The sequence below is a fragment of the Podarcis raffonei genome, chromosome Z (genome assembly GCF_027172205.1).
Source record: "Podarcis raffonei isolate rPodRaf1 chromosome Z, rPodRaf1.pri, whole genome shotgun sequence".
Taxonomy (NCBI): Eukaryota; Metazoa; Chordata; class Lepidosauria; order Squamata; family Lacertidae; genus Podarcis; species Podarcis raffonei.
The window spans coordinates 4,339,110-4,361,807 of record NC_070621.1 but is presented as its reverse complement, the minus strand read 5'-3'; the positions used below and the strand labels follow the sequence as shown (position 1 = coordinate 4,361,807).

The window sequence follows — 22,698 nt, the reverse complement described above, 5'->3', positions numbered from 1 at the left end:
GCCATTTGGTAAGTTAAGCTTTTAAAACTTTTTGGGGGGGTTTGGATTTTGGGTTGGGGTGTTTGGAATTCAAGGACTTGGTGTTGGGGAGGGGTTTGCAAGAATCTGGAAGCTTGTTTTTCCCCCTGCATTTTTATTATTTTTTGTGACCATTGGGGCACTCTGCTGTTTTTTAACAAAATTTCTGGATTTGAATTTCTGTGTGCTGGGTGGTTGGGGGAACAGTTGGGGAGGGGTTTGCAAGAATCTGGAAGCTTGTGTTTTTCCCCCTGCATTTTTATGATTTTCTGTGACCATTGGGGCACTCTGCTGTTTTTTTAAAAAAATTCTGGATTTGAATTTCTGTGTGCTGGGTGGCTGGGGGAACAGTTGGGGAGGGGTTTGCAAGAATCTGGAAGCTTGTGTTTTCCCCCCTGCATTTTTATGATTTTCTGTGACCATTGGGCCACTGTGCTGTTTTTTTAAAAAAATTCTGGATTTGAATTTCGTACCTACGGGACCGCCTCTCCTGGTATGCCCCACAGAGAAACTTACGGTCTTCAAATAAAAACATCTTGAAGGTCCCAGGCCACAGAGAAGTTAGGCTGGCCTCAACTAGAGCCAGGGCTTTTTCGGCTGTGGCTCCGACCTGGTGGAACACTCTGTCACAAGAGACTAGGGCCCTGCGGGACTTGACATCTTTCCGCAGGGCCTGCAAGACAGAGCTGTTCCGCCAGGCCTTTGGCCAGGGCACAGCCTGACTCCCTCCCTCGGCAATCTTCGCGGAGCTCTGGCCCAATGGTGGCCAGTGGCTTGAATTTAATTAATTTTATAATGAATGATTTTAGAGTGTTGTTTGTGTTGTACTTTTGTATTGTTTTATTGTTGTTAGCCGCCCTGAGCCCGGCTTCGGCTGGGGAGGGCGAGATATAAATAAAATTTATTATTATTATTATTATTATTATTATTATTATTATTATGTGCTGGGTGGTTGGGGGAACAGTTGGGGAGGGGTTTACAAGAATCTGGAAGCTTGTGGGTTTTTTCTGCATTTTTATGATTTTCTTTGACCATTGGGCCACTCTGCTGTTTTTTTAAAAAAAATTATGGGTTTGAATTTTGAAATGCTCTTTACAGTATGTGTGACTTTAAAGAGCACTTAATAAACTCTTGTTGTACTAAATTTGGCTTTGTTTGGACTTTTTTTGACCATAGGAACGCATTAATTGATTTTCAATGCATTCCTATGGGATTTCGTGCTTCGCAAGACGAAAAATTCGCTAGACGAAAAAATTAGCGGAACGAATTAATTTCGTCTTGCGAGGCACCACTGAAATTCCTGGCATCCTGATACCTGAGTGCCAGACAAGTAGCCATTCCAGAAATAACAAACCCAGATGAAGACAAAAGGGTGTGATTAACTTGGCTGGGAAACAGGGAAATGTAAATATCTCTTTTGCTACACTTGATGGGTGTTTGGTGGAGGGCAAGGGGAACCATGGGGCAGGGTCCAGGATGCTCAGATTACTGCCACCAGACCTCCCCTTTCATGATGTACCGGTAACCATGATATATTAGTGATGTAGTTTGGGGGTGTGTAACATGGGGACGCGGGTGGCGCTGTGGGTAAAACCTCAGCCCCTAGGACTTGCCGATCGCATGGTCGGCAGTTCGAATCCCCACGGCGGGGTGCGCTCCCGTTGCTCGGTCCCAGCGCCTGCCAACCTAGCAGTTCGAAAGCACCCCCGGGTACAAGTAGATAAATAGGGACCGCTTACTAGTGGGAAGGTAAACGGCGTTTCCGTGTGCTGTGCTGGCTCGCCAGATGCAGCTTGTCACGCTGGCCACGTGACCCGGAAGTGTCTGCGGACAGCGCTGGCTCCCGGCCTATAGAGTGAGATGAGCGCACAACCCTAGAGTCTGTCAAGACTGGCCCGTACGGGCAGGGGTACCTTTACCTTTACCTTTAACATGGGGATTAGCAGCTGATAAAAGTTTGGGGGCTCTTTTGTTCGGGGCTTCCATCTTGTTCCACCTTGTGGCAGGTGGGAGTCCTGTCGCGACAGTCTTCAATAAAGACCAAGCCTACTGGCTGCTGTTTTGCTCTGGTATTCCTGGCTGGTGTCCTTGTTTTTTGTCCAAGGGAGCCCTCAGACTTCTCTGTTAACAAGGTCACAAAAGCCAAAAACTGCAGCCAGGTTGTTGAGTGGATCACCTGGACAGGTACATATTACACCAGTGCTGAGGGAACTGCACACAGGAACATGTTTCAAGGTCCTGTTGTTTATGCACATAACCCTGAACAACTGGGGTCCAGGTTACCAGAAAGACCATCTCTCTCTGTATAGACCTGTAAGTTCACTTTGATCCTCCTGGGAAATTTTACTTGTGGTGCTGCAAAATATCATAGAGCATTGACCGGGGAAACAGGCATTTTTCTGCTGTTTCCCCTGAGCTACGGAAAGCGATCACCTTCTGCTGTATGTGAAGCAGCAACCATCATGCCCTTCAGATTTCTTGAGAAAACTTAACCTTTTTGTTCAGGCTTGGACCCTGTTTTACAGGTTTGACTCCCTTCAACTTTTATTTTAATCACTTTCATATGCTTTCATTTTTTAGTTTATCTCTCTCATATATGTGTGTGTGTGTGTATTGCTACCTTACTGGTTTTGATTTTGTTTTTTGTCATAGTCATAGAACCATAGATGTTGTTGTTTTTAGCTGTACACCACTTAAATAGATTTTAAAAAATGAAGCAGTTTATAAATGATGAATGAATGTGATGCTCAGATTGGATAGTCATGGTCACAGGAACCAAGTTTTCCCCCTAGCACAAACACTGTGTTGTAAACAAAAATTGCCCTTTTCCCTTATGGGGTATCCATATAGAGTCCTTACAATAGGTTCCCTATTGGTAGGAGAAAATAACAGAGGCCAAACAGAGAATATTGTTGTTTATCTCTTGTCTGGCAGGTTACTTGATTGGATTGCCTGGGGAGCCCGGCCATTCTTTTGTAATGATAAATACTTAGTTCCTGGGCCAGGTCACAGGCTCACACCCTATTCATATCTTAAATGTGCCCTTAAGACAGGATTTGTGAGGAAAGAGACAATGGGGAGATTTCCCACTTTGACCTTGCAGAGAAAACATTTGCTCAGTTTAGGAATCAAAATGGTTCCAGGTTGGTCTTCCTGTGCTGATCTATGTACGTGCTTGGTTGGTACGCTTATGAACATTATCATATATCTAAGACCATAAAATTCCTATCACAACTGCAGGAATCTACAGCGAAATTCACATTACCCACTAAGATTGAGTGTGTGTGTGTGTGTGTGTGTGTGTGAGAGAGAGAGAGAGAGAGAGAGAGAGAGAGAGAGAGAGAGAGGACCCTTTATTTCTGACTTCAAAACGCTGTAGTTAAAAACCGCAAGCTGTTTCAGTATCTAGTTCAACTTCCCTTTTTCATCTTACAGGAAACTGTTAACCAATATGACCCAGACATAAAACCTTTGGAACTCAATGGTTGAGATATATTTCAAAAATTTTTGTTGTTGTTATATTTATTTATTTATTGAATTTATATACCACCCTATACCCAGGGGTCTCAGGGTGGTTCACAAAATAAAATCAAGATATAAAACCACAGAATACCTAATAAAAATAGAAAGCTTCAAGCAAGCATTTAATCTAAGATCATATAGGGCTATTGACATTTTTAAGGCATATCTGAATCCCTCACATTGAATGGCCAAGAGGTGAGCATGACTGAGTCCCTACTCATCAGTAAACAGGCATGTTCCTGATCTATTTATTTTATTAATTACAGTGCTTTTTTTTTCTTTAAAAATGTTTAGGGGTACTCTAACTTTGACTCAAGAAAAATCACCCAGAAAGGAAATGAAGTTGCCATCGGATGTGGTAACAACGAAACTAACCAATCACCGTGCTGGATTCTAACTCCTACTTTACACATTAAATGCTCGCTTCCATCTGAGACTCAGGAAACACCGTGACAGGAAATGAAGCTGCCATTGGGAGTATAGCAACGGAACTGACAATTCACTGTGCCGTTAGATTCACAAAATATTTAGGGGTATGTATACCCCTGCATCCCCCCAGAAAAAAACACTGATTAATTACATTTGTGTACCACTTTTCTTTCAAGCAGCATAGTTTTCCTGCTCCCCATTTTATCCTCACAACAACCCTATGAGAAAGCTTAGGCTGAGAGTGAGTGATTGGCCAGGCTGCCTTTCTCCGAGGCTTTTGTTCCTTTGAGGGGGAGCAGGCTGAGAGTGAGTGATTGGTCAACAGGGATTTGAACCCTGGTCCCTGTCCAACACTCTAACCCAGGCTTCCTCAAACTCAGCCCTCCAGATGTTTTGAGACTACAGTTCCCATCATCCCTGACCACTGGTCCTGCTAGCTAGGGATCCTAGGAGTTGTAGGCCAAAAACATCTGGAGGGCCGAGGTTGAGGAAGCCTGCTCTAACCACTACACTACATTGCACTTCTCTACTGCTGTGTTCTGATACCCTCTGACATACCAAGACAGTCTTCCTTCCCTGCACAAGGTGAGCACTGTCCCACATTTCTCTCCACCCTGGCTCAACCTTGCAAAGCAAACCTATTTGAAATCCTTAAATTTCCCATTGGCTTTGGATGGTTTCTGCACATTTTAACCCTACTACCCAAAGTCCATTTAGACCATCTAGTGGCCACATTTTTTCCCATCTCTGGAGATGACAGCAGCAGGGATTTGAGTAAAATGTTGAGGCACTATTCTGTCAGAGCTGTGTAAGAAAATACCCTGGTAACTAGTTTCATGTTCTCATCCAATTTATGATTTGACGTTTCAGGGAGAAGTACAAGCCACAAAGAAAATAAGCAAATGAGAAGCATTTGTCTGCCGATGGTGGTTCATTTTTATATAGATTAACAACAACAACTTTATTATTTATACCCCTCCCATCTGGCTGGGTTCACTAGTGAGGAAGCGTTTGTTGCCACACAGAATAAAACCAGATTCCCAGTATATTTTAGTGCAGCAGTGTAACCTGGCAGTATCATCTCCACCCAAAAACCAAAGGTAGAAATAAAATAAATACCAAATAAAGTCTAGCAATATAACCATACTGTTAATGTGGGTTAAGTCCTCCTTTTAAAGTATTCTAGTTGTTAATTCCCTTAGAGCTGTGTGTAGGATCTGACTGTCTGAAAGCCATCATCTGAGGGCTGGCAGGTGGTTGGATGTGATACAGAGGCGAAGCTGTGTCTCCCTTCCCAACAGGCCCCCTCCCTGCCCCAATATGCCCTCTCCTTGGGTGTTCCGCTGGACAGAACGATCGCAGTTGTAACGTCCAAGAGGAGAAGATAAGACAATCAGCCCTCTTTGTTCCAAATCTCCTGATCAGATGGTATTTATTTATTACTGATTTCTTTTATCCCACATTCCCTCAGAGGAGTTCAAGATGACATACATAGTTGTTCCATTTTATCTTCACATCCATCCACCCTGCAAGTGAAGTAAGCCAAGGGATAATGTGTGTGTGTGTGTGTGTGTGTGTGTGTGTGCAGACATATGAAAGAGACAGACAGACAGACAGGTCCAAAAGGGAGAATTTGTACTCTACTCTCTCTACACTTAATCTGAGACTTTTAACTACTACACCGCTGGCTAACTCTGCAATCTAAAAAATAAAGCAGCTCTTACACAGTACCAGATATATATGCAAATACCTTTTATTACAGTTGAGCTATTTAGAAAAAGACCAGAACATGATATAAGTATAATACAGATAAGTATCCCACCCATACGCCGGGTGGAAAGTCATCAGACCTCTTGCCTTGTTAGGTCCAAGTAAGTGAGCATTTACTGCCTGCTGTTGGGATTTTTAAATAATAATAATAAAAAAGCTTGAAGCCTACAAAATTCATGGCAGAGCTACATAGTGGTGCAGCAAAAAGATCAGAATTCAGTGTTTCTCAAACTTGGTTCACCACCTGTTAGACTACGACTCCCATCATCCACAGCAGGACCAGTGGCTAGGTATGATGGGACTTGTAGTCCAACAGCTGGGGACCCCTATTTAAGCAACAATGGTTAGATGGCCATCCTACAGTGGCTCAAGGATGGGTCCACGTTCTTCTCTGCCACCATGGGAAGGCTACCTCTGTTACCAAAGCCTGGGAGATCTGCAGCTCCCTTCCTGGCCACCCTAACCAACCCACTGCCACAACACATGTGTGGCAGAAGTGGACAGGCCCCACGTTATGATTCAAAGTCAGCAGCCATTCTTGGACACAAGACCCTACCCAGTCTGCTCCATCCTCCTGCACACCAGATACACACTTTCCTAGCAGTGCAAATTCATAGAACCAATGAATTAAAAAAAAAAAAAAAGTTCATCGAGATTGTTTCAGTACTTTAGAAATCAACAAGCACAGAAAAGCTGCAATTCAGTCTGTGATAGCCCAGCTAGGCAGAACTCTACACACCTTTCCAGTGTTTAATCTAGTCCTGTAGCTCTTAAAACACAGACCTGCAGCTGTCTTGTTCTCTTCCTACCAGTTTTTGTTTTGTTCATTTTGCTTTGCTTTGCAACAGTAAAAAAAAAAAAAAAAACAGCTGAAACAAATCATTTTCGTTATTCCATTGGAAACCAGTACTCCATTCTTGTTCTTGGTCCACAGCCATCAGAACACTCTGTCGAACTCTGTCTGATTGGTCGCCACTGGATTCCTGCCCTGATTGGCAGGCTGCTGTGGCATATGTCCACCCCTCCTCCTGGGAGGAGCCAGGTACTCAAACATGGATTGGTTATGGGTGGAGAGCATGTTCTTGAGATCAGAGGGCATAGGGTCGGACCAGAAGAAGTCGTGATTCAGGGCGTCATCGCTATCTATCCTTTGGGCAGGATCCAGGACCAGCAGCTTGTCTATGAGATCCAGTGCATATGGGTCTTTGACGTACGCCTTGAGCCGCTCCTTCACCTTGCGCTTCTGCCCTTTCGGCAGGTCCAGCTTCTCATACAGTTCGTACTTATCCATGTTTGGCCACACCTAAGGAGTAACCGGACAAGCATTAAATCCAGAGGAAGGAGACTGATAACCTATTTCAGTTTCCAAGTGTCAGAAAGCCCCATCAGGTCAGGCAAAAGGAAGCACTGCTTCGAACAACCAAACTATGGTTTCTTCCCACATGATGCAGCAACGGCCACCAAATTGGATGCCAGACAGAGAGCTTTCTCTGTGCCAGGTTTTTCTGATGCAGAAACAGCCACCTTGCATGGGGTACAAGGCCTGCTAAGTGCATCGTCTTCAAAAAAGTAGGGATAGTTACACAGCAGTTGTTCAGACTATACATGATTTCAGCTTTATACACAATCCCCCCCAATGTGGCCCCAACACAAGCTGTGAGTTTGTACCACAAAGTGACTTCAGCTTAGTGCTACATTGGGTGTAACCTATTAGTTGTAAAGAAACTGACAGAAACACCGAAAGTGATCACTTAAGATTACTGTCCTAGCAATTCATGGGGCTTCCCTTGAAGACTGTTCAGAAACTGCAGTCTTCAAGAGAAGCTGCTGGACTGCTAAAGGGAAATGGGAATCACACCTTGCTAGTGCCAAAACCCAGGGTGTTGAGGATGCTGCCCCCCTCCAGGACTATAATCACCACCGTTCCTTATCACCAGCTGTGGTTGATAACAGCTGGAAGTCCATCACATCTGGAGGGTACCTCATTGCCCACTCCTAGCTTGAACAGCTACACTGGTCACAAGGCAAGCTTCTGAGCACAATTCAAGGGAGTGATGCCAACGTCACATGCCTGGTCCCCAAGGATGACCCGTCCCCATAATTAGCTTGCCTGTGAAGTTAAAACCTTCTTTGCAGACCCTCTTCCAAATGCCCCAGCAGCAAAGGGGAGGCAGATGGCAAAGCACAAGAAGAGGCCCTCAGTCATGAAACCTTAACCATGATCACTCCAGAGAAGTTCACATGATATGCTGTATCGCTTCCCTAGGCCTCTATATTTTGCCCTCCTTCGGATTTAATTTTAAAAACTGTACACAAAGCATAATTAGCTTGGATGTTGTTTTGCTGTGCTGTACAGCATAGTGTTTTATCCCGTAGCAGAATGTGAACATGGTTTTCTCAGAGGTAAGTTCCACTTTCCTCGGTGGAGCTTCTTGCAGGAAAGCGAGACCAGGAAGGCAGCCTTAAATGCTATGAATTATCCTAGGCTAGGAAAAGCTTTTTTAAAAAACGGAGTGTATTAATCTCAGAATTAAAATAATCAAAGCGTGGGAAGTGTGTGAGGGCCTCTGCTGTGCTGTGCATGGAAAAGGCACCATGCTCACTCCCCCCCACCCCCCCAGCATTTCTCAACAGGGGCATAACCAGCTGGAGAGACTCAGTGCAGTGAAGTAGATGAACCAATTCTCTGACCCTAAATAAGGCCGCTTCCCATGTTTCTAAAAACAGCAAAGATCATGCCAGCAGTTTAAATATGATCCAGAGATTCAAATGCCATACCTACTAAATCCAGCTCTTGCTCAAGCATGTGGGAAGCAATATCCCATCATGGATGGGCAGGATTTCATCACAGGTTGGGGGGGTGGGCTCATTTTCTAACCTGAAAGATTAGGGAACCTACCTCCGGGGTGATGCATCCGCAAAGCTGGCTGATGAGAGTGAGCTGGTGCTGTTCTGTGTTTCCCTGCATGATGGGGCTTCGGGTCCACATCTCTGCCATTATGCATCCTGCGCCCCAGAGATCAATGGGTGGTCCATAATCTCGTTCCCCTAAACACAAGGAAACTCATTAATTAATCTCAAAGAAACCAGGGCTGGACAACATGGCTTCAAAAACACATTAGCAATTTGCTTCCAGTCTTAACTGGAAATCCTGGGTTGCATCCAACTAAGGTGCCCAAGTTAGCCAGTGGGTCTACTCTAAGTAGGATTAACAACCCATTGTGTGGATCTTTAAAGCCCTAGAAAACTGTCTATTGTACTGCATTTTAAATACGGTTGTTAAACTGTGCCAAGAACTTTGGTTAGTAGGCGGGGCATAGATTCCTCAGGTAAACAAAAAGCACAAGTAGGCTATCTCTTTACTATATCTCAGCAATTTACAATGCAAATTTTAAAAGAATCAAGATAACAGTCTTCTCTTTTTACAGATTGTCTAATCATCCTTTGTGATGAGGAATTCCATGCAGAAGATCAAGAGGAGGGGGAAGAAGCATGGAAATGCAAAAGGCCAGCAGAGAAGGAATGGAGTGATGCACCCTCTTTCCCAGACTTGCTTTGCACAAAGGCTATAGCTCAGCGGTAGGACACCTGCTTTGCATGTAGAAGGTCCCAGGCTCTATCCCCGGCAGCATCTCCAAGTAGCAGAGCCCTGCCTGAAGCCCTAGAGAGATGCCTGCCAGTCAGGGTTGCCAGTTCTGGGCTAGGTGGGGCCATTGGTCTCTCAGTAGAAGGCAGCTTCCTATGCAGAAGGCAAATCTTTCACTAGTCAATTAAGAGGCTAGTAGTAACGAGCACAATTTAGATCCCTTCTGCCAGAAACAGTAAGTGCTTGTCTGCACTACACTGCTTCATGTGGTTGTGAAGACCTCCATGCTGAGGAGAAAGGCGGCAAACAGGCGTGTTTCATCTTTATATTTTTTTTCAGGCCTTACGCACACAATGCTAAATGCAGGAGTAAAGTTGATTATCTTTTTAAAAACGTAGTGTCCTATGAATACGCAAAAAGGAACTTGTAAACCCCATCCTCCTGGCCTTTGGTTTGGACTCAGTCTGAGCCTTATGTTTTTCCTCCCCCTTATGGTTTTGATCTATGGGCTACTTTTAAAATGAGGCTGCATTTGAAATTGCACTTTAACCTGTATTCCCCCCCCCCCCATTATGATTTTACTGGTGTTAGCTGCCCTGAGCCTGGCTCTGGCCGGGGAGGGCGGGGTATAAATAAAATTATTATTATTATTATTATTATTATTATTATTATTATTATTATTATTAAACCTGGCTCCCTCCTCCCTCCCAGCAGGTCCGTAGTCATGCTGTAGTCTGCAATGCTACCCGCTGGCAGCCAAACAAACTGCTGCATGACCACAGCCGTACCTTTTTATTATATGCGTAAGATCTCAGGGGTATCAAACCCTCCAGCCCTTTCTCTTTCCATCCCTTTGAACTCTGCCCAGGGCAGGCTCCCTCTCTTCAGGTCAATTCCCATACAGGCCTTGCTGTGATGGACTCCCCTGAAGTGCTTTTGCCCAACTACAATGTGATATTGCCTCTTGCTTGCCAGTATGTATGGGGAATGCATACATATATATATAAATGCCTCCAATGGCTGTGTGACTGGAATGTATCCTACTGAAAATCATATCTGTTGCTCTACCTGCAACCACCTCTGTCCCTGCCCATCACTAGAATGCAGCCCCTGGAAGGCGGCCCACAAGGGAATGCGGTTTTTGGACAAAAAAAAAAAAAAGCTCCTTTAAGAGGTTGAAGGGGAAAGCACAAACAGGCAATTCTCCCCCCGTCCCAAATTATTGCCTACCCAGAAGCAGCTCCGGAGGACGATACCACAAAGTCACCACCCTGTTAGTGTAGCGATTGGGCTGGCTGTTCTTTGCTAGGCTGAAGGCCCGAGCCAGGCCAAAGTCGGCCAGCTTCAGAACACCATCGCGGGTGATAAGCACGTTGGCTGCTTTCATGTCCCGATGCAAGATCTGGAGAAGGAAAACAATTGGGTAGATGTAGAAAAAAGATTTATAAAAAGGTGCATCTTAAGAAGTCACAGGGCCAGCAGGCAGAAAATTCCAAAGCTACAGTTCCCAACTTCCTTCAGGTCAAGAAGCTTAGGAGTAGGGGAAAGTCTCAACCAGAGAAGAACCCCCCCTCACCTTATTACGGTGGATGTAGTACAAGCCGTTCAGGAGCATTTGCATGACTTTCTTGATCTCCGAAAGTGTAAACTTGACGTGGGCATTGCTGAGGAGTCCAGCCAGGTCATGCTCGCAGAAGTCAAATACCAGGTAGATGCTGCCCTTGCAGCGGTTGTACGGGGAGGCTGTAGGAATTAAAAGGAAGCAGCTGCAATCACAGTCTTGCCTTCAAAGGCTCAAGGCTCGTTAAGGAGCAAGGATACAGCATCAAAAACCATCTGGCAGAGAAGGAAAAGATTTAGTACTCACAGATCCACCCAAAAATGCAAAGCAAAATGTCTGTCCTCCCCACCTCCCCAAATGAGAAGTGCTTCTGTCCCTCACATGCTGCCACTCTGCACAGCCCTCTCTCACAGAACCACCTCCCACAGGTGGCAGGTGTAGCCAATGTGGTGCCCCCAGAAGCTGTTGGGAATACAATGCACATCAGCTCTTGCCAGTCTCACCAACAATCGGGAGGGATGGGCATGCCAGTAAAAAAGGTAAAGGGACCCCTGACCATTAGGTCCAGTCGTGGCCGACTCTGGGGTTGCGGCGCTCATCTCGCTTTATTGGCCGAGGGAGCCGGCGTACAGCTTCCGGGTCATGTGGCCAGCATGACTAAGCCGCTTCTGGCGAACCAGAGCAGCGCACGGAAACGCCGTTTACCTTCCCGCCAGAGCGGTACCTATTTATCTACTTGCACTTTGTGCTTTCGAACTGCTAGGTTGGCAGGAGCTGGGACTGAGCAACGGGAGCTCACCCCATCGTGGGGATTCGAACCGCTGACCTTCTGATCAGCAAGTCCTAGGCTCTGTGGTTTAACCCACAGTGCCACCCATGTCCCTTAGGGCATGCCAGTACTCAAGACCAAAACACATGCAATTTATACAGATTTATTTACACACAGAGCTACCTTGGACAATGAGCACGGCAACCTCTGGAAGGCACCATACTGACGTTGGTGTTGGCATCCATCTTGAGAGACAATGGAGTGTGTCTCCAGGGGTGAAGCCAAACCGCTGCATTAGCAACACCAAAGTGACCTCCCCAGGGTGCAAGCCTGGGCAGTTTGTTTGTTATTATTTATTTGCGGGGGGAGAAACACACATCCCACATCCCCTACCCTCCACCCCCTCGTTGAGCAACTTTTATATCAATCTGATATACAACTAAATACTTGGTGACTTCCCTTCCACCCTTTTCCTGGTTTCTTTATTTTTCTATTAAATCACGTATTTTTAATCTTCGAATTTCTTCTTCTGTTAAATTCTATTAGCTTCAATTCTGCTGGATTTACTCAAGACCTGCTAGGTTATTTACCAGTTTATACTGGTTCTTAAAATATTCAAAAAACATTTTCCAGTCCTCCTTATATTCTTTATCGTCTTTTTCTCTTACCCTGTTCGTTATGCCTGCCAATTCAGCATATTCAAACATTTTAAACTTCCACTCTTCCTTCCTTGGTACCATATTCGCTCTTTTGGTATGCTCTTGCTCAGTTGTTCTAAAGTGAATACTAAGTCATCCGCAAATGCTTTTAATTTATCTTTTTGCTGCCCAGATGCTGGGCAGTGTGTTTGGAGGTCCTGGGCTGCCCAGATGACAAGATACCACCATCACCATCACCCCCGCCCCCTCTGATGTGATCCAAAGGAAAGCAGAGCAATGCGTTTGGCACCAGCTTGGCTGCAGGAGCTGCCAGAAAGAGGCCTATAGGCCCCATCCAACCACCTTAGGGATTCCACTCTGAATTTGTGTAGGCTTTGCTCCTGAGCCTTTTCTTCTCCCAAATATATCCTGCAACGCAGCACAGGCTTAAGATCAGAGTTTTCCTTCTCCTGGATTGCCAGGTTGATGAGCCCTATCTGCACCTCACTTCCCTCTACAGCACATGCAGAAACCACCAGGACCTGCTCCTGATTCATATCTTTATAGTGCTGCTGTTTTTACATTCATATATATATAAGCAGTCTTGGAACACTTTTTTTTTTTAGTGTGGAAGGATGGCATATGCCTAAATCTAATCAATCAATCAATCAATCGTATCTTATGAGTTGTGGGATAGTGATTTCTCAATGCCTTGGATTGCGATTATTATCTCCAGCTTTCATAAGAACTTGCAAATCATAAAAACTGCCTTTTTTGCAGCCACAATTCTTACCTTTGGTCCTGCAGATCTCAATGAGATTCACAACATTTTCATGCTTGAGTAGTTGGAGGATTTTGATCTCCCGTAGGGCTGTGATGGGGAACTAAAAAATAACCCGGACAGTCAGTTAGAAAACTTTAATAAATGCTAGAGATCTATGCTAAACCATAGCTTATTATATACCAGAGGTGCACTGGTTCACATTCCTATAGTTTGTAACATGTTGCTCTGCCCTTCCAGGAGCAACAGACCACAAGCTTTGACTTACCATGACATGCAAACTAGAAAACCTGGCTTGTTTCTTTTCAGAAAAAAACCCAATGGTTGACAAAGTTTCTTCTCGTTTTATTTACTTTTATCTATGAATCTCCTCCCTTGAGGACTTCCAAGGGAGTTTATAGTACAACAATGTACTAAAACAATCACATACATAGAAAAACAACTGCATATATTAAAACAATTAATGATATTAAAAAGTTTTAAAAAACACCATGTAAATAAAATCAATTCGTATTCAAGACAGATGCCAACTGGGACAAAGATTTTAAAAGGCCTGTTGAAAGATGAATGTCTTTAGCAGGCTCCAAAAAGATTACGGAGGAGGTTCCTGTCTGATATGAAACAAGAGGAAGTCTCAACGGGTAGGTGCCACCAACCTAAAGACCCCATTCTGACACTGTGTGGAATGGACCTCCTTGCAGAATGGCATCTGCAATGTTAAGTTGGGTATGCAAGGAATAAGGCGATCCTCTAGGTACCCTGGTCCAAAGCTGTATAGGACTTTGTACCCCAATGCCAGTACTCTGAATTTTATCCAGTAACTAATTGGCAGCCGTTGAGGAGCCTCCTCTTCGGGGTTTTGGTCAAAAAATTTGTTTCTACTTCTGCAAGCCTTAGGGTTCCTGCCAAGACTCAGCCCTCTCTTCCACATGCCATTTGGGCAACACAAGCATCAACTCCTCTCAGCATGAACACCAGAAACGGAAGGAATTATGATACAGTCATACATCAGGTTGAATATGCTTCAGGTTGAGCGTTTTCAAGTTATGCTCCGCGGCGACCCGGAAGTAATGGAACACGTTACTTCCGGGTTTCACCGCTCACCGATACGCTCAAAATGTCGTCACGTGCATGCGCGGAAGTGGCAAAATGCAACCCACGCACACGCGTGTTATGTTCTACTCAGGATGCGAACGGGGCTCCAGAATGGATCCCGTTCGCATCCAGAGGTACCACTGTACAGCAGAATAAATCCACTGCGGCAAGATGGTGAGACAGCAATTGGCTTAGATGGCCTTAAAAAAATTGATGCCACAAATTCATACAGAGTGCGTTTCTCAAGTGGGATCAGTCCTGAGAGCCACAACAAAGCTTTCCTTTTCAGAGGCCAGGCAGGCAGTCACCTTTCTTGTATGTCGCCAAAGGTCTTTGTAGAGGCAACATACTGCTGAATGGTAAACGCAAGGATAATAAAGGAAGACTACTGACTTGTTGCATTAGGGCTTCCTGGCAGCATCTGCCTGACCACTCTTTGAAACACAACACTACAACAGATGGACCCACCTCCCCCTGATCCAGGTTGCTGCACCCAATTTTGCACCCACATTCTGTTCCAAAGATGCACCTCAAAGCTACTTTACCTCCCATGCTCATAGTCACCCATACACACACACACACACACTGCCCCCCTCATCCCCCGACACAGCACAAACTTACCCCCTCTTTTTCATTCTCCATCAACACCTTCTTCAATGCAACTTTTTTGCCTGTTTGACGATGTTTTGCTTTGAACACCTCCCTGTAGAGAAAATGGAAAGTGTTAAGATTCACCAAGGACCTAGAGGTGTTTCCACCTGCAAACTCCCCAGAGACGCCTGACTAACTCTTGCTGGATAAATGCTGACTGGAACTCCTGGGTTCCAGAGCAACATCTCTCAGAACACCAGTTGCTGGGAGACGAACAACAGTGCTATCTTCACGTGCTCAGCTTCAGGCCTAATCCAGCAGCACCTTCTTTATCTTCCTGTGCAGTCCTCATCTAATCGAACAGGGAAAGTGCAGCTACCCTCCTAAGAATAAAAAAGCCCACACAAGTGGCAGAGTCTTGGGTCTTGTCCACCCAAGGTATACACACGATGAATGGCTTTTTTGGCACATGTACACAGAGTGGAGCTGCCACTTGATGAGGTACCCTTGGAACAAACAGGCACTATTCAAAAAGTGCTCGAGTTTTGTTCTGTTTTTTGTAAAGTATGTGCGCCAGATGTAAGAAAAGTGCATGTGGGAGGGAAGTTGAATCCTACAGTATCCTGCTGATAAGAAAAGGAAGGAAGGAAAGACTTGAATCTGGCAGATGTGTTAAGATGGTATCCTGTGTCAGGCACATGGAAGGTTTTGCAGAAGGACACAAAACAACATGAATAATCCAAGCAAGCTGGCACATATTATTTGAGAGCAGCTGGAGAAAAGTACAGGAGACCACCATCAAGCAGGTACTGTCCCAACATTGCCTCGACTGGCACTTCTAGTCTAAAATATAACTAGTTTTCCACAGGGTTTCTCAGACGCCAGGCCAGGACACACAGCTGAACTTTTAGGGGGGCTCAGTGGTACAGCCACTCCCCTATCTCCTCACTTACCAGTCCCACCCACTAGCTGTGGTGAAGCTTTTTGGTTTGGAAAAAGGCCTGAAAATCAGCAACTTCTTGTATGCAAAGTAAAGAATTTAGTGTTGAAAGAATTTAGAAAGCAAGATGAAAGTTTAATAATAATATCTAATTTAATAAACAAATGGGGAACAGAAAGGAAGGGGATATCAGAGGCAAGCTGCTTTAGGAGCAAGTGAAATGGAAAAGTATAAGAGAAAGGAGATTTAAAAAACTGGCAGTCTGAGTATGGGTGGGAATAAGGTGCATGCAGAGCGTGAAAGGAGTCTGGTAGACAAAATTACAAGAGATAGGTAACTGAGAAGAGAGAATAATGAAAGAAAAGGCCTTCTGCACTTAAAAGCTCAGCAAATTCTGCCTGAAATGGGGAGAGTGAACTGCAACACACCCAGAACAAATGTATGTATTTGGCCTGAGGAAAGCTCAGCTTTGGAACTCCTTGTCACTAGGAAAATGCTGTGGCACCTAATTTAGATGGATTCAAAGATGGATTAGATCAGGGGTTTTCAACCAGTGTGCCATGGCACCCTGGGGTGCTTTTAATGATGGTCAGGGTGCCATGGGCAACACTGTCCTCTATCCCTTTTTCCTTCCTTCCTTTCTTTTATGCCCTCTCACATCTCTGCCTCCCAAAGGCTTGTGCAACTGCATCCCAAAGGCTTGTGCAGCTGTTGTAGCAGCCCTGGCTACAAGCTCCCCAGGGGAATGGTGCCTCAGGGGAATGGTGCTGGTTGCCAGGAGCTGAGGTGGCCTTGGAGTAAGCAAGCAAGCAAGCAAGTAAGTGGGTGAAGGAGCCCAGCCTGCCAGTCCACCAGCCCTTGCTTTGGGAAATGGACAGACAAGTGGGAGGCCAGGCAGGCAGGTAGGTGCTGGGCTGGGCTTTCTTGTGCTTGCTTTATGCAAGGCCTGCCTGGGAGCTGAGTGCCCAGTGCTACCTCCCAGGGTAAGGTGCTGGCCTCACATTCACCTTTGGCCAGTCTCCGCTGGGCCACTAAGGCTGGGGGCATCCTCTTCCCAGACCCCTATGGGGCAGTGTGAGGAGGCACCTTTCTTTGGGGCAGGGTGGGCAGCTCAGAGACCAGGGGCAGCAGCAGCAGCTGTCTAGAGGACACCCAAGGAGAGGGGAGAGGAGAGGAGGCTGAGGGAACACTCCACAAGGGAGGGTGTTCAAAAAGGGTTCAGGGGCTGCTAGCTCTGCAGGCAAGGGGGGACATAACTGGGCTCCTGAGCCCCACAGGGGTGCCACAGAAAGAATGCAGTTGGTCAAGGGAGCTGTGGACTCAAAAAGGTTGAAAACCTCTGGATTAGATGGTTGTTGTCCCTCTCTCATGCAATTTGAACCTGGGTCCCCTCAGGCCACATTCTGCCTCTTTTTATGATCTTAATCAGAGTGGAGGCGTAGCAAAATGCTTCCAGAGGCAAGACTTTCTCTCCAGCTAATTTACTTCCTGGGGTTATTAAGGTGATAAAACGGGGGTGGATCTGAACCACCTATGATGCCTTGGTCTTTTCCAAGGGACAAATAATATCATAACAGTAATTAATCAAGGCTGTGTGCAATCAGCGAAGGGAGCTGATGTAGTGGAAGCAATTCAGTGTGTGAAGCAGGGGAGTTATTTAAGAGACACGAGCGAAGAAGACGACTTTTGGGGAAGGCAGCAAGGAGCTTAAGGGGGAAAGGAAGGGGCACCTCGCGCCGCCGCGGTGGGAGCTTGGCTGGAGGGCATCTTGGGGAGGCAACTCATCAGGAGGGGTGGGGCTAGAACAGGAAGAACAGAGGAAGCCAACCATACAGGAGGCCAGAATGAACGCCAGGCAATGGGAGAGCCGAGGGGAGAGGAAAGGGGGCGGCCCCCCAGGGAAGCCTGCATGAAGGACGTCTGTTGGGAGCCTGTGCTAGGAGCCCATGGGGCTGGAGCAGTGGGGGAGCCTGTGGGGCCCGTAGCGCAGGGATCGGGGAGCTTTTTCAGACGTGGGGGACCCTGCTGGGGGTGGGGGGTCCATGGGGAGGTGGGGGCGCGGGGGGCTCCCCGCAGGGGGGCGACGGGCGCCCGGCAGAGCCTCACCCGAAGGTGCCTTGCCCGATCTTGGCCAGCTTCTCGTACTTGGAGACCTCGTCGCAGTAGGGACACTCCACCGCGTCGTACTGCTTGGCCATGGCGGAGCCGGCGCCCCTGATCTCTTCTGGCTGCCGCCGGCCGCCGTCCGAGGGGCGCAGCGGCACGTTTCCGGGAACGCTTCCGCCCGGCCGCTCCATTTCTCTGCAGTTCCACTCGTCCCGCCGCCACCAACGCCACTTCCGGGATACGGGGACCCGCTGTCGTGAGGCACGCCGGGCTTTGTAGGCGGGCGAGCGGGCGGGGCGGGGCAGGTCCTAGGGAAAGCCCCGCCCCGCCGGGGAACCTGCAGTGCAGCGCGCAGGCCTCAAGAGGGAGCCAAACAGCCGCCTTTTATCAGGAAAGGTGGGGGTTCAACAGATGAGATGGGGCGGAATAGGGGGAGCTGACCCTGGTAAATTTCTGCTTTTATTTTAACTCGGGTTCCCCCCCCCTTTGCATAATTTACAGGCGCTGTACCCTCAAAAGGCAGGTTCATCAATAAGAGGCAACTCTTATTTCCATCTCCCAACCTGTTTACCACCCAGCCTTGATCCAGAGTTTCTGAGAACGGCGAAAGCTATTTGTGACATTTTGTGTTTTTTTTATAGATATTTATTGAGATTTTACAAACAAAGAAAATTACAATATAAGAAAAGAAAAATAAAGAAGACAAAAAAATACAAAAATACAGAAAAAATACAAAATATGTAAAAAATAAAAAAACAATTAAAAACTGTTACGGAAAGGGGGGGGGCATGTCTTCTTCACCTTCTTCTTCACTACAATATATCCATTTATTCCCAATTGTCAATGTCAAAAGGGACTAAAATCTAGAAAATCCATAGAAAATCAACGTGCCAATTTGCTCAATTTCTCTAGGACTCTATGACACCTCCCCTGTCCTCCATAATCCCTCAAGTAAGGTGCTCTGCCAAGCCTTTCCTCCGGGCAATGCCAGGTGGCAGACTATGCATACATGCACCATTGTCTTCCCATCACCGGCACTCAGGAAGCGCTTATCTGCACATATCTCCAGCTCTGCATATTCCCCCCTCCCTCCTCCATATGTTAATCCGGTGTAACCCAACCTCTCCTTAATGTATTCATGATGTAACTGGGATGTATTTTGCACTGTATTCTGGGACATGGGGGGAGTTTCAAAAGTTCATGTCACCCCTTTCTCGCTGTTCAATCTTGCCTTGAACCTGTTGCGCAATAAACTTGGATCTTCTGCAGTTTGCTCCTGTCCGGCTGAGCTCATTTTCTTCCGCAGGGACCCACGGACTTAGTCCGATGAGCTGGGTGGCAGAGTAGCCCCGCACCCAGATTTTAGCCGTAACAAAACAAATCAATTTTTCATGTCTTATATTTCAATTACTTGTTTCCTGACCTCCTCACACCTCCCTTTTTTGTATTCCAGTTCACATAGTTAATTCAGCAAATCCTTTCCCTCTTTGTTTTTATCCTAATTATAAATCTTGACATGTTAAACATATTTTCATCTAATTATCAACCCTTTTTTGCATATTCTTTTAATTTTGTTACTAAAACCATCTCATTTCAATCCTGCATCATTTTAACATTCATTAATTTTACAGTGTTTCTGCAGATAGTCTTTAAATTTCTTCCAATTTTCTTCCACCAACTCTTCTCCCTGGTCGCGGATTCTGCCAGTCATTTCCGCCAATTCCATATAGTCTATCACTTTCATCTGCCATTCTTCCAAGGTGGGTAGATCTTGTGCCTTCCAATACTTCGCGATGAGCATTCTTGCTGCTGTTGTAGCATACATAAAAAAAAGTTCTGTCCTTCTTTGGCACCCATTGGCCGACCATGCCCAGGAGAAAGGCCTCTGGTTTCTTCAGAAAGGTATATTTAAATACCTTTTTCATTTCATTATATATCATTTCCCAGAAAGCCTTAATCTTTGGGCACATCCACCAAAGGTGAAAGAATGTACCTTCATTTTCCTTCATTTTCATTTTGCAATAGGTCTTACAGGAAAAAGCAAGGGGTGAGAAGGTGAAAAATGGCTTTGTCATGTATAATGTATGCTACCTGGTCTGAACAAAGACATTGGATTCTTATCTCATTATACATGACAAAGCCATTTTTCACCTTCTCACCCCTTGCTTTTTCCTGTAAGACCTATTGCAGTCATTAAGAGTCGTCAACAGGCTCATCACAGCTATCTGCCAATCACCCATTCCCACCACCCTTCTGAGTAATACCCCTCCCCACCTTCTCACTATATAGAGGGATCTGGCAACTTCTGTTTCAAGTGTATCTGAAGAAGTGTGCATGCACACGAAAGCTCATACCAAGAACTAACTTAGTTGGTCTTTAAGGTGCTACTGGAAGGGGGGGAAAATTGTTTTCTCTCTTTCTCGATCGGTGTTAGATTTTTCTCAAGAACCTTAGTCTTTAACTTGTTCAACTTGAATCCTGCAACTTGACCAAATTCCTGAATCAATTCTAATACTCTTTTAGTACTAGATTCTGGCTCCTGTAATGTCAGTACTAGGTCATCTGCAAACGCTTTAAGTTTGTACTGTTTAGCTCCGACCTGAATACCTTTGATCAAATGGTCTCTTCTAGTCATGTTTAGCAGAACCTCCAGGACCGATATAAAAAGCAATGGGGAAATTGGGCAGCCTTGTCGTGTCCCTTTCTCCATCTTAAATTCTTCTGTCACCACATTGTTAACTATCAATTTAGCCTTTTGTTCTGAGTAAATTGCACCTATACTATTTTCAAAACCTTGACCAACCCCCATCCCCTGTAGATTTTTCTTCATGAAACTCCAAGAAATATTGTCGAAGGCTTTCTCCGCGTCAACAAATATCAAAACTGCTTTAGTATTAATATTCACTTGCAACTTCTCTAAAATGTTAATTATATTTCTCGTGTTGTCAGACAAGTGTCTACCCGGGAGAAAGCCAGCTTGGTCTTTATGTATCTCCTCAACTAGTACCTTTTTCAGTCTTTTAGCCAAAATATCTGCGAAAATTTTGTAATCCACGTTAAGTAGGGGTATGGGGCGGTAGTTCTTAAGTTGTGTTTTTTCGGCCTCAGTTTTCGGTATAAGTGTAATATAAGCTTCCTTCCACGACTCAGGCGCTTTTTCCTCCTTCAAAATTTCATTACAAACCTCCTTTAGTGGTTGAATTAACCAATCTTTCAAAGATCTATAGTATTTTGAGGTTAAACCGTCCGACCCTGGAGATTTGCTCAGCTGCATATTTTGGATGGCACCTTCCACCTCCTGATCTGTTATTTTACAATTCAGCATTAATTTATTTTCTTGAGAAATTTTTTGTAATCCATTTGTTCTTAAAAATTGGTCTATATCGGTCTCTTTCTGTGGCCCTTGTGTATATAGTTGTTTGAAATATCTCTGGAAGCACTTTCTAATCTCCACTGGATTCTGTATATTCTTTCCTTCCACTTCCAAATTTGTAATGGTATTCAGTTTTTGCCTTTTTTTCATCTGCCAAGCCAGCAGTTTCCCACATTTATTAGCCGATTCAAATGTCTTTTGTCTCATCTGCTTAATTTTCCATTCTATTTCCTGATTTATCATTTTCATATATTGTACTTGATACAGCTTTATTTCTCTCAGAATCTCTTGCGACTTTGGTTTCACTCTTAGTTTCTTCTCTCCTTCTTTTATTTTCTCCAAAATTTTGTCTTTTTTCTCATTTTGAGTTCTCTTCTTTATTATGTTCTGTTGAATCAGAAACCCTCTCATAACCGCTTTGCTTGCGTCCCAGATTACTCTTTTTTCAACCGTAGTATTCAAATTTATCTCGAAATAGTCTTTCAAAGTTTTTTGGGCCTTCTTGGTGACCTCTGGATCTCTAAACAGGGTGTCATTCATTCTCCATCTAAAGGAACCAATTGGTGTTAATTTCATGCTATTTGTGACATTTTGATGGGTTAAATAAAATGAGTTGTGTTTTGTTTTGTTTTGTCTTTGTTATTTGTTTAGCCTGAGCGCTGCATTTCTCTGTGGGCAACTGTCATCCATGGTGAGCAGGGCCAGAGGCAAGAGTGGGTGTGGCCAGAGGTAGACGTGGGAGGAGCAATGAGTGTGAGTCATCCCCCTACTGTAGCCAACCACGGATGGGAACTGCAGTTGAATCACACCTGGAGGGCAACATGTTATCTGTCCCTGCTGGTCACACAAAAGCCAGAGCCCTGAGCCATTGGCCTCTGAAGGCAGCAGTTGTACTGGACAGTGATGCAGTAATGGATTGAGGTTGAATCCTGACAAGACAGAAGTACGGTTCTTGGGGGACAGGGAGCAAGCGGGTGTGGAGGACTCCCTGGTCCTGATTGAGATAACTGTGCCCCTGAAGGACCAGGTGCGCGGCCTGGGAGTCATTCTGAACTCAAAGCTGTCCATGGAGGCGCAGGTCAATTCTGTGTCCAGGGCAGCTGTTTATCAGCTCCATCTGGTACACAGGCTGAGACCCAACCTGCCTGTAGAATGTCTCGCCAGAGTGGTGCATGCTTTACTTATCTCCCACTTGGACTACTGCAATGCGCTCTATGTGGGGCTACCTTTGAAGGTGACCCGGAAACTACAATTAATCCAGAATGGGGGGGGGGGAATTAATCCAGAATGCAGCAGCTAGACTGGTGACTGGGGGTGGCCGGTGAGACAACATCTTGAAAGACCTACATTGGCTCCCAGTACATTTCCGAGCACAATTCAAAGTGTTGGTGCTGACCTTTAAAGCCCTCAATGGCCTCGGCCCAGTATGCCTGAAGGAGCGTCTCCACCCGCCATCATTTTGCCTGAACGCTGAGGTCCAGCACCGAGGGCCTTCTGGCGATTCCCTCACTGCCAGAAG

The 22,698-nt window shown here is 45.5% G+C and overlaps 1 protein-coding gene across 1 annotated transcript; it reads right to left on the bottom strand.

The window, feature by feature from the left end:
- Positions 1-5,708: 5,708 nt before the first annotated feature.
- Positions 5,709-18,057, bottom strand: CDK9 (cyclin dependent kinase 9). The gene is made up of 7 exons (XM_053373994.1): positions 17,807-18,057; positions 14,791-14,872; positions 13,087-13,177; positions 10,902-11,068; positions 10,556-10,727; positions 8,639-8,787; positions 5,709-7,042 (listed from the first exon to the last, which is right to left on the bottom strand). The coding sequence occupies exons 1-7, from the start codon at positions 17,995-17,997 to the stop codon at positions 6,677-6,679; spliced, it is 1,218 nt and encodes a 405-aa protein (XP_053229969.1). The 5' UTR covers positions 17,998-18,057; the 3' UTR covers positions 5,709-6,676.
- Between the last annotated feature and the right edge of the window lie 4,641 nt (positions 18,058-22,698).